This window comes from Anarrhichthys ocellatus, unplaced genomic scaffold (assembly GCF_004355925.1).
Source record: "Anarrhichthys ocellatus isolate YVR2014 unplaced genomic scaffold, GSC_Weel_1.0 scaffold16, whole genome shotgun sequence".
NCBI lineage: Eukaryota > Metazoa > Chordata > Actinopteri > Perciformes > Anarhichadidae > Anarrhichthys > Anarrhichthys ocellatus.
The window spans coordinates 7661742-7673222 of record NW_022280046.1 but is presented as its reverse complement, the minus strand read 5'-3'; the positions used below and the strand labels follow the sequence as shown (position 1 = coordinate 7673222).

At 42.8% G+C, this 11481-nt stretch overlaps 1 protein-coding gene across 2 annotated transcripts in view; it reads right to left on the bottom strand.

The window, feature by feature from the left end:
• Positions 1-622: 622 nt before the first annotated feature.
• Positions 623-11481, bottom strand: part of LOC116388169 (leucine-rich repeat transmembrane neuronal protein 4) — a 120395-nt gene continuing 109536 nt past the window's right edge. The window contains exon 3 of one of the 2 annotated variants that reach the window (XM_031855820.1): positions 623-2275. In XM_031855820.1, the coding sequence (XP_031711680.1) occupies positions 1961-2275 (315 nt within the window). In that variant the 3' untranslated portion in view covers positions 623-1960. The remainder of the gene's footprint in view (positions 2276-11481) is intronic. The other variant, XR_004213061.1, reaches the window with a different exon arrangement.

Genomic DNA, 11481 nt, shown 5'->3' with positions numbered 1-11481 from the left:
TTGTTTTTTTCCTTCATCTTTAAAGATTCACTATTTACACGATAAATAAGTTCTATTCGATTTTGTCCTTTGATTAGTCTCATAGAATTTCTTGACATCATCTTTGAACACCTCAAAAAAAACTGTCTTTTATGTTCTGAGACAAAAAGACAAAAGAAAAAAAAACAAAAAACTATTTTTTTTTCCTCTTATCTTGAGGATACGCCCGCTGTTGGGCGAGAAATTTTGGCCCCTCGCAATATCATATGTGGATCAACCGGTTGCGCCGCACCAAGCACAGTTTTCACAGCTCCCGAGAGTACGGCCGCTGACATGTAAGAAACGACCCGGTGCACTGCTTGGATAAAGCCGGAGATGACATTTGGACAGGCCATCACAGCCGCGTCTCATGTCCTCATTAGCTCCACAAGTCAATGGGTAGCAGTGCTCGACACGGTGGACGACGGGTTACCAAGTGCAATAAAGTCCAGCACTGCAGGCGAACTTTCTGAAAAAAAATAAAATGATGATGTCAGGCAATATTCCCAGTGCAGTCCATGGGTTCATACGCAGGTTAAAGAGAAGTCAACGTGCCGGTACAACATGCCCCCAACTAGGCACTGTTGTTCTCTGCTGTGGAGGGAGGGGGGGTGGGGCGGGAGCACATGGCCAGAGCCTTGCCAACCCAGCAAGATGGTGCTCTCTGAATTGTCCAGTGTGATAAAAGTCAGACATTGACTCGACGATGTTTCAAATGACCGTTTGGGGCAGTGAGAGTGGTTCGACCTTCAGTAAAGTGGACCTTTTTTGTAAGAATATGTACAATACTTTGCATTCACATGTACTTATTTTGCCACCATGAATTCCCCATGATGACCTCTTTAAAGCATAGTGAAGTCAATCAGCTGGGATGTAATCATATACAAAAACCTGCCATTCTTCTGCGAGAAGGGAGTTTTATGGAAATTTTATGGAACACGCCCATAACATCTCCTCTAAAATGTTTGCGTGGTGTGTTGCTGTTTTGTAGTGTCACCAGTTAAAATTGATGTTGGGAGGACCAGGCAATCATCATGATAAATATACATGTATATTTAAAATTTGAGTTCCATTACCTCACTCGTATTTATCGTACTGTTACTCTGCTTATCTGTTGAGACGAGCCCAGTCCGTCTGAAACCAACGGGGGGGTTTTGGTTGTAAATGTGAATGTGAGTTGGCAGAAGCTATTGTAGTAGATCAACTGGCATTTTAAGAATGCCCCCAGCTAAAGTAGCTAATGTGCATTAAAAAAAAATGAAAAAAAACATAGAAGTAAACTCTTTGGTTTGACATGCACATTAATGGAATTCAGCATGAAGTCCCACATCTAACGAAGCAAAAGAAAGTAAGACAAAAGGATCGAGAAATTCTATGAAATTGTCTCGGGAGAACGTGTCATCTTTATGAAACACTGACTCGATATTTTAATTATAATCACAGTAAGAAGCCCCTTCACATGATGTCCAGCTCCACCTCTCTGTTTTACTTTACTGCCTTCACATGATCGAGACCTCGTGTTTATTGCACTTCCCCTTTCACTCCTGTCTCAGTGCACGTGGACTGCTGTGAACAGGTGCCCCATGATGGGATATGGCAAAATATGGCAAAGACCGGATGTGGAAACAAGGTAATGCGTTTTGTTTCTGTCATAATGCTGTATTACCTCCCGTGATTCAGTAGATTTATATGAGGTGCTTTGGAAAAAGAAATAAAAATCATCTGCAAGGATGTCTCACCCTCTACTGTATATTAGTGAGACTGTGTGTTTCAGATGCCAAATCCCTCCAGGCAGAATTATAAAAATGTTTTGTCCTCTAGTTCACATACTCTTGTTCTGAAAACAAGGCCCCACTGAATAACCAGCTCGCCTGCCCCTTCGTTACAAAGTCACGTTGATTCAGAGGCCCTTGGCCCACTTCCATGAACTGAGCTCGGCCCGCTAGCGTCCGAATTTGAGCGTGCCGGTGCGCTCGGCGGGGAGGAAAGGACCGCCACTGGGACCTTCCGTCGGTGGTCTGAGGGGCGGCGGAGGAGAGCGAGGCCCTGGCACGGGGGCACCTATGCTGGCAGCGGAGGGCACGGCCGGCAGCGCCACTGTCTGTATGGTGCCCCTATCACACGGCCCCAGGCCCTCCAGGCCCTGTGGGGGTCCCTCATAGCCCATGTTGAGCCGCAGGGGTTGATGGGCCTGGCAGTAGTCCACAATAGGCTGCTCGTAGCGGTAGAAGGTCAACGCACCCAACTGGTGGGGGACCTGTTTTAGACAGACAGACAGAGAGCAGAGAGGGCAAAGACAGAGGGAGGATGCGATGGAAAGGATGACATCAGGATAGTGGGCACATGGGTAGGATTGTACAAGAGTGAAGGAGACAAGGAAACAAAAGGGGACAGGGAGAAAAAAAATATGTTAGCCAAAAAAGTGATGTTCATAGTAAAACCAAATAATACTTTTGTTGTGTAGAGAGTTTATGTAATCAGATTTTATTCCAATTTCTGCATAGTTTTTTTTCTTTTATATAAAAAATTCACTTTTGTAATAATGAAAAAGGTGAATTGCAACACCAGAAACAATGTCCTATCATATTTTAAAAAATATATGAGAAACAGTCCCCCCACCCCCCAAAAAAAAAAAAAAGTTGTACTGCAGCTACAACAGCCAGGGCAGTTTTTCTTTTCAAATAAATATTGCACACTTTCAAATAATGTTTCTTTTTTTTTTCTCAATGCAGTTAATTTGTCACACAACATTTCATTGTGCCTGTGTGACTCCAAGCCTACAGCACAGTTAGTTTGGCAGTTAACTGCTGGCCCTCTGTAATCATCCTCACATGGTGACCACCTGAGCCTGCAGCTTGCCGAAAACCCATTTGCTTCAAAGTCCCTCCAAAAATGTAGGCTGCGAAGCATCTGCGACAACTGCTTTTTTTTTTTTTTTAACAGAATTGCGAAGCATTTCACTCCTACACTTCCTGTACTGCACGCTGACTGAATAAGAAGATGAGCATTTGCATATGTATGAATGACACACAGACCGCGCTGCATTACGACCACGACCTCTTTTGGGTTGAACCGTTTGTACAAGAGCTGGAGCGAATAAGCCTGCAGCTCTCTCTCTCAGGTGCCAGGTCACTTGTGTCTCTGCCAGGAGCACTCGTCACATCTGGCTATGTGTCTGGTCGCGTGTTCCGTCCCCAAAACCTTAACACCGTGCCAAACAAAACAGATGAGACTCTCGTGACACTCTGTCTGCCCAACTAAATCGCAAACTTATTCGCTTGAAAAATGTAAAAAGGAGGCCAATTAAAAGATTTCTAACAGGCTGTGGTAACAGCAGGGTAAGATGGCAGCTGACCTGGATTAAACGCTGCAGCCTGGCAGAGCGACAGATCATCAGGTCTGCACACGCAGGCGACAAGAAACGCACGACAACAGTGGGAGCTGCAGATTTGACACCAACAAGGAAGACATGAATAATATAACTCCTGACACTTGAGGAGGCGTTGGAGGCAGAGCAAGTGCCACAACTGCACCGTCTCCCTTGCACATCTTTGAGGTTTCCTTTTAAACCTTAACCATTGATGGCAACTAGATTTTGAGGAAAAAATTTAATGAAATAATATCTATGTATGTATATATATTCACAAGTGATATTACCTATAAATCAGGTCGCCCTATTTACAAAAAGGCAAAAATGACTCTACTTCTTACTTGATTTATTACCTCAGTAAACATTGTAAACATGAGTTTATGGTCTTAATCTCTAGTTTCAAGTCTTCTTCAACACAGCATGATGTTCATTTAGTTAAGTATTGTCCATTTAGAGTCAAATAGACCATAAAGCAGGGCATGCTAATGGGCGTGTCCACCTTGTGATTGACAGGTCGCTACCAGTTAAATTACAGCGTTGTGATCGCCTAAAATGTCTCGTTCAGAGTTTGGTTTTACTGACCCTTCTCCTGTCATTTCTGGCTTGCCAAAACCAAGATGGCGATGGCCAAAAAACAAGATGGCAACAGGCAAAAATGCCAAACTCCAGGCTTCAAATCGTTATTCCACAAACCGACAGGTGACGTGACGGTGACCACGTCCACTTATACAGTCTAGGGCTGTCACTGAATTTCACTAGTACTTTTCCAAATCATTGAAAAATTACATTCAAAGAGCTCTCAAGCAACAGATCCTCTGGTTTGCCTGGTTAATAGACACACATTGGTTTGAACAGTTTTCATTGAAGAATAGTTATTCTAGATGCTCTGATCTCAAAACCGTGAAACTACTTAAGTCAAAACTAGCTGCCATGTAGCAAATAAGAAAATATCATTTTTAATTTGCTGAACTGATACTCTCATAGTGATCCCGAAGGAACTACAAATTATGTCCCAGAGGAACAAAGTCAAAAAAAGAGAATCACTGCTACGTGCGACCCAGAAAACGTGTCACCAATATCCTTGTACATTTATTATACTTATCATACAATGGCATTCGGAGTGGAGCAATCCTATTTCAGGGAACTTGAGAGAATTTATGCCAGGATTTGTGAAAAGCGGGCCGACTGTGTCAATGAAATGCAGATATATGCTGGCTGAGAAGGGGGAATAGTGTGTGTTTGTGTGTGTCTAAGAGAGCACAGATTTCAAAGTCAAATGGAAACAGTCTGGGCTAACGCAGCTCGGCGGTTCAGGAATTACCCTGAACCGCGGGGCTGAGATAAAGCCACTCTGAACACATTAACACCAGTTCTGTTTTAGATTTAAAAAAAAGTGTTATTTGTTGCCTCAAGCTTTTACTGCAACATGCTTCAATGATGCAGTGCTGCATTACAATTCAGCAAAGTTGTAGTGGTGTATTCTCCGATAAAACAGCTGCTGAGAGCCTGCTCGTCTGGTCCGGAGATAATGTATGAAACCGGAGTTAAATTTCCAGCTTTAAATCCTCCAACCCAGCCTTTTCTTTCAGCTCCAACTACGCACCTCCAGAGCCACCGCCGTTCATACCTCGTTCCCCCCCAAATGGACTCCCATTAAACGCGGCTGACTCATTACATTACAGGCACTCAGTGGATTACTCCCCTCATTCACCTTTCAGTTTAAACCCTTCACCAACCCTGACGCCACCACCACCACCACAGCTCTGCTCACAGGTCCAACGGATTAATTAACCCATATTAAGTACTGACCGTTTCAGTGGATTCTGTCGATGCACAAATCTGGCCCATCGTGCAGAGAGTGATTTAAGTGTGTTGTTGCGTATTTGTACGTGGACGCCTGCGGAAGTTAGAAGGGGCTGAGCGTGACAGAAACAGAGAAAAAAACGCTAAAGATACAGTAAGAGTTGTATGCACCAGTTTGACATTTCAACATTCAGTGCAGCTCAAAAAAGAACATGCAACGTCGATATCAGACAACCTGACTTGGCTTGTCGGACGAAGTCAGTGATGCAAAACGCTCATTAATGGCAGTTTCCGAGAAAAAAAAGATGCTATTGATATTCACCAGCCATCCATGTAGTTATGAGGAACCGCTAGCTCATTAGGAATGCCATCGGCCTCTCTTTGTGCCTCTCAGCATTAGGAAATTATTAATTCCTCACACTGGATAGTCTGTTTACTGCGGAGACTGCCAAATATGGGAACGGATAACATCTGGCCAGACTAACAAATATACAGCATAGACAATTCAATTTATTTTCCAAGGTGTTTGTGGGAATGGATGATGTTGGGGGCTTATCTAAAAGGTATACACTGTTGAGAAGTTTTGTTCTCAACAGATGTTCTTTTTTTCACAAAGTGAAATAAATCACAGGGCCAATCGTTCTCTGTGTGATCCGTCCATTACTATTCACTGAGATATGAATCTTCGCTCTTCTGACCCTTTATCCACCAATGGCATCCTCTTCCTGCCAGATAAATGTTAAGTGCCTATGAAAAAAAGGTCTTTCTAAATTGTAATATTTCATCTATCAATAATTTGATTTCTGGTCTCTGCTTCTAAAAGTAAACTGGAAAACATGTTGGCTGTGTACATTTATGCTTAATCGCATTCAGAGGGTGGTTTCTGCATAAATTCGAGGAGAGAAGGATGGTGTAATAGCTCATATTATTCTGTTTTCAGCATCCTTGCAGCCTATAACTGCGAATCAGAACTGAATCGAGCACTTCAACGATCAGCACACAGGCGTGTCTTTGTTCGGACACTTTATATTCCTCTATTTTTGTACCGGTGAGCCCCTGTGAGTGCAACTTGAGACCCTCCGGCAGGAACCTCCTGGCAGTCACAAGGTCTAGACGCTCCTTCCATCCGAGCATAAAGACCCAATGACGCAGGCTGGCTCCCTCACAAAATCTGTGGCTTTCAGGCTTGTTTAACACTGAGCACATCATTTACATATTCAGCTCTGAATGGGCGCCCGTCTCTGTTGCCACTGTGTGGGAAAAAAAGTAGGTCTGACATAGCATTTACTGATGCTTGACAAATTGGTTCATCTTCAACCGGGTTGTTATGTCTTTAGGGAATGATTGCTTTATATGGTGTCTTTACTTTGCAATATCCGACATCACTTAAAGTCCTGTGTTGGTCACGGGGGAAGAGCTGTGCAAGGTGGAGTACAGAGTATAGTGCAGTGGAAACGGGTAGCATATGGTCACGTCACTATGCAGCAGGTAGCACAGAGATGTTTTTTAATTATGTATTTCAGTTTAAAAAGGTCAGTGTGCAGGATTTGGTGGCGGATTGCAACTAATTGGAGCCTCTCATGTATGCAAAGTGTGTACGAGAACTACGATGGCTATTGAAAATAACACCCTAATGGCCCTATCTAGAGCCAGTGTTTGGTTTGTCCATTCTGGGCTACTGTGAAAACATTGCGAGGCAAGTTTTTGAGTCACGGTTCGGATAAGCAAAGAGAAGGGGACGAGATGAATATAACTTTGCTTTCCATTTATTAATTAAAGAACTTCAAGCTATAGTCTTACATAAAAACAAAAATATTGAAGATGTCCAATTTGAAACAAAATTAAATGAATAAATAAACATAAAACATTCAAGAATACTCAATTCTGTTACGTTTAAGAGCAACATGAGGTATGTTGATACCCTCGTCCTTTGATCAATATTGAAAGAAAAAAAACAGCCAGTGAGCTAGCTTACAGTACACTGTTTCAACTGAACTGAACTACTCTGCAACAACTTGGGTTATGTCATTAACATACACTGCATTTAACTTGGAATGTTTACTATTACTGTGAAATGGTCTACAACTTTACATTTTTAAATTAAAATTTTTTTAATTTGTGTGACTCTCCCAGAGTCTCCCAGACTCTACCTCTGAGTAGAAGATACGTAAGAAGCTTGCGATCAAGAAGGGTTTAGTTGCACAAAATCTATCCCATTATGTTCTCCCATCACTGGACACATTTAAAGTATTCCATGTACAGTGCAGCTGTCATTGCAAGCATGCATTGAAAGGTCACCAGCAATAAAAGGTCAAAGTTGAAATGGATTGACCTTTGGACACAATCTGAGGAATGGCTTAGCTGATCATGTGTACCATGTGTGTGAGAGCCTTAGTGCGAGTGCATCATCCTATATGCTGTGTTGTTTACTGCAGCTTCCACCTATCAGAAAGACAGATAGGAAAGAAAAACTCAACTTGAAATGCTGCAGCACTGGATGATTTTTTTGCTTCTTTGGATCTCTGCCACCTGTACCTATTTGTGCTCCGGCTGACAATGACTGGCATCCTGCCTCTTTATCTCCGAATGCCTGAACACACTAGAGTGACCTTAGAGCCATTTTGTCCCCAAAGCATTGAAGCAACCTGCCCAAGGACATTAAGCCCCCCAGATCAGTCCATCTTTGAAATCTTTTTTCCTAAACTGGCTTTCATCTGAGAGACTTGTGTTTCTTTTGATTTTTGTATGTTGAAATATCAGCTGTGTGATATTTTGTTGCTGGCACAATTTGAAGGTGCTGTTCAACCAAAATTGTTGTTGCACAGACTCTTTTGTTTTCATATTTTTCTCTGTTTATTGACACCTGAGTACCACTGTGCACAAACACTTGCCTGATTAACCAGAGACTGTAAAAACCTGATTAGAGAATCCCTCCATCTGTGGATATTTCTACTTCCTCAGAGCAGCTCTAATTTCCAAAGGGAGTCTCTTAAAAGGAGACCCAAATCCCCAAAAACTCATTCTTTCACAGCATTTCAGCGGCCCTCCGAAGTTGTTTCTTTTTTTTGTATTTACGCTTTCATGAGCAGCTAAGGAAGACACTAACTGTGCCACAGGCAGACCATGTTAATGCCACCCCAGACTTTAGGAGCATCACGGTTCAAAAGTCTGCCGCTCTCACGGCCAAACACTTTGATCCTCTCAAGTCACCGTATTGTGGCACACAGCAGGGCGACACGGTGAAGAGGAGGTGCAACACACTCCCACTTAAATGTAACTTTATTTTTATTCTCATTAATGATCAGCCTTTTATGTCTGTACTCCCATGAATCAAGTTGGGAATTCATTGTTATTAAAGCATTTTGAGTTCTTTTTTTGTCTGCCTCTGTGGACATCACACTGTATTTCCCCCAAAGATATTTTTTCATACATTGTTAAAAATCACTCGTTTTTTTAAAGACTGTTATTCTTCTATAACATTGTTTTCAGCATGTATATGTTTATCTATATTGCATTGTTAATTATCAACACATTTCAAGGCTTACTCTTCATTTTGGAGAATTATTGAAATAAACTGAGTTACTGGAAATAACTGTCTAATTACTATTTTCTTTGTCTAATTCTCATCCCTCTAGTCCTTTTTGTAGAAGTCTAGAGATATATTACCAATAATCACTTTTGTCCATTTATATTAAAGGTAGGCTGTGATGCATATTTGATGTAAAGGTCCAGTGTTTATGTTGTTGAGACTGTTTCAGTATCACCATGTCCCACAGTGCTGTGTTGTTGTACAAAGTACTTGCTGCCACTGGGGATACATCTCAGCTCCCACTGAGCTCTGGGTTTTGTTTCTTCCATGCTTTTTCCACCCACAACAAAATGATTTCCTCTTCCACTACTATCGTGTCTTCGCTTTTACTTGCATATTGCTTAATGAAATAACAAATTAGTATTACATTGCTTTATAATACATTTAAGTTGAATGTGTGATCAGAAAATAATGGTACAGATTGTTAATACCATGCAGTTTATATATATATATATATATATATATGGCTCCACCTGAGCCACAGCTTCCCAGATGTGGTGGTAGTAGTAGTACTGGCAGTGGTGGTAGTAGCAATAGTAGTGGTGGATGTGTTGGTAGTAGCAGTATTGGATGTAGTGGTGGAGGTGGATGTGGTGGTAGCAGTGGTGGTTTTAGCAATAGTCTTGGTGGCAGTGGTAGTACTGTTAGTGATGGTGGTGGTAGTAGTAATAGTTGTATTGGTGGTAGTAGTATAAGTAGTGGTAGCATTGGTGGTGGTGGCAGTAGTAGCTCTGGTAGTGGTGGTAGTAGCAAAGTAAGGGGTGGTAGAAGTAGTAGCGGTGGATGTGACGGTAGTAATAGTAGTAGTACTAGTATTGGTGGTTGTAACAATAGTTGTGGTGGTCTTATTGGTGACAGTAGTAGTACTGTTAGTAGTGATGGTAGTAGTATTAGTAGTAGTGGTGAAGATGGATGTGGTGATAGTGGAGGTAATAGTAATAGTGGTCGTGGTAGTGGTGGTAGTAGTATTAGTGGTGGAGGTGGATGTGGTGGTGATTGTAGTAGTACTAGTGGTGGTAGAAATAGTAGTGGTGGATGCGGTGGTAGTAGTACTAGTGGCAGTACTGGTAGTAGTAGTGCTGGATGTGATGGTGGTTAATTCCAACTTGTAGTCATGTACGGTACAAAACTGAACACATGACAAAAGAGATTTAAGAATACAGCATTGTTCAGTACCTGTGTCAGCAGTTCAGTGAAACAAGTGACAGAGTGATGCATCCTAAACAGCTACAGCTTGCAAAATGCCACATGTTAATAGCATATACTCGAGGTGTGTAAATATGTATATACAGATGTCTCTTGCTCATCAAATGATTCATCATGCTTTGTGAAATCATAAACTCACAAGTTCACTCTCAAAACTGAAACAACTATATCACACGTCCTCTGCAAACAGCGCCGCTGTGTGTCTGTGTGTGTGTGTGAGTGTGCACGCATGACACCGCGTGCATGTGGTGGTTTGCACGCGCCATCTTCCAAATGCACGCAGCACTAGCATGTGAGGGTAGTCAGCACAGATGTTGCCAGGTGGGCGTCAATGACACGGAGCCCACCAGTCAGGCTTTCAGCAGAGCGGTGTGCGTGTCTGAGGGGGTGTGAAGCTAAACACCATCGGTTTGATTTCAGACAGCACATCCCAAGAGGAAGACTTCCCAGCTGTGTGTGCAAGCGTGTGTGTGCATGCCTCCTCTCATGTGTCACATTTCTAAAAAATCCCATTGCGGTCGAAGTGGCTGCAATTGATTCACTCTTCCTCCTCCCTCAGCGTCCCGATACAACGCAATTTGAGGGATCGCTGTGTGCTCATTAATTAACACCCGCTTTCAAACGATCGAATACCCCCCTCCCCCCAGCGATCCCATCAAATCTTTCCTGAAATTGTACCCTGCTCACATATTCCAATTCACCCAGATCACATGGCGGAAGCCGAAGACGCTCTAATTGCTGCTTCATTGTGTCTCGAAGACAAACTTCCAGTGGATTCAAGAGGCCTCCCAGGACTTCGATAGCCGCGGAGCCATAAAGGGTCAGTTAACTTCAGAGGCAGAATGTACAACCTTGACATTCCCCTCGCAGAGCTGTGTGTGAAAATGAGCCCACATGTCCACATTTTAAACTAATTGATTCTCTAAACAAGCCGTTAGCCTCCCACTAATTCCTTAATGACTGGAGGTCCCTTTATGTGCCGTGACTCTTGATTACAGGTCCCTGGCACAACACACACACACACACACATTTACCACACACAGATAGATGGACACACTAGTAAATACATGCAGAACTCCATTTAGGGAGCTGGTTTAGAGGAAGGGAAAGCGAGAGAAAGAGAGAGGAAAAACTGGGGAATGATGGAGAAGGAGAGAACAAGGATGGAGCCCCCCCCTTCATGCACCGATGGGTCGGCTCATCACAGCTTCCTCCCACTCGACGGTACGTACAGTAGAGCTTCCACTGACCGCAGCAAATGGGCCGTGAAATGTTACTCAATGCTCGACACGTTGCTTAGCCTGGTTTGCATTCACACACACACGCACAGGCATTCAGCACAACACACAATTACAGCAACTAATGAACGCGGGGGCTGAGAATGTGTGAACAATGGCAGAGCTTGCCGTGTACAGTACATGCTTACTGTTGTTACGTTTAGTTTTTTTCTAAGAGTCTCATGTTGGCTCACTTCTGTCAGTACAGATTAGGGCTG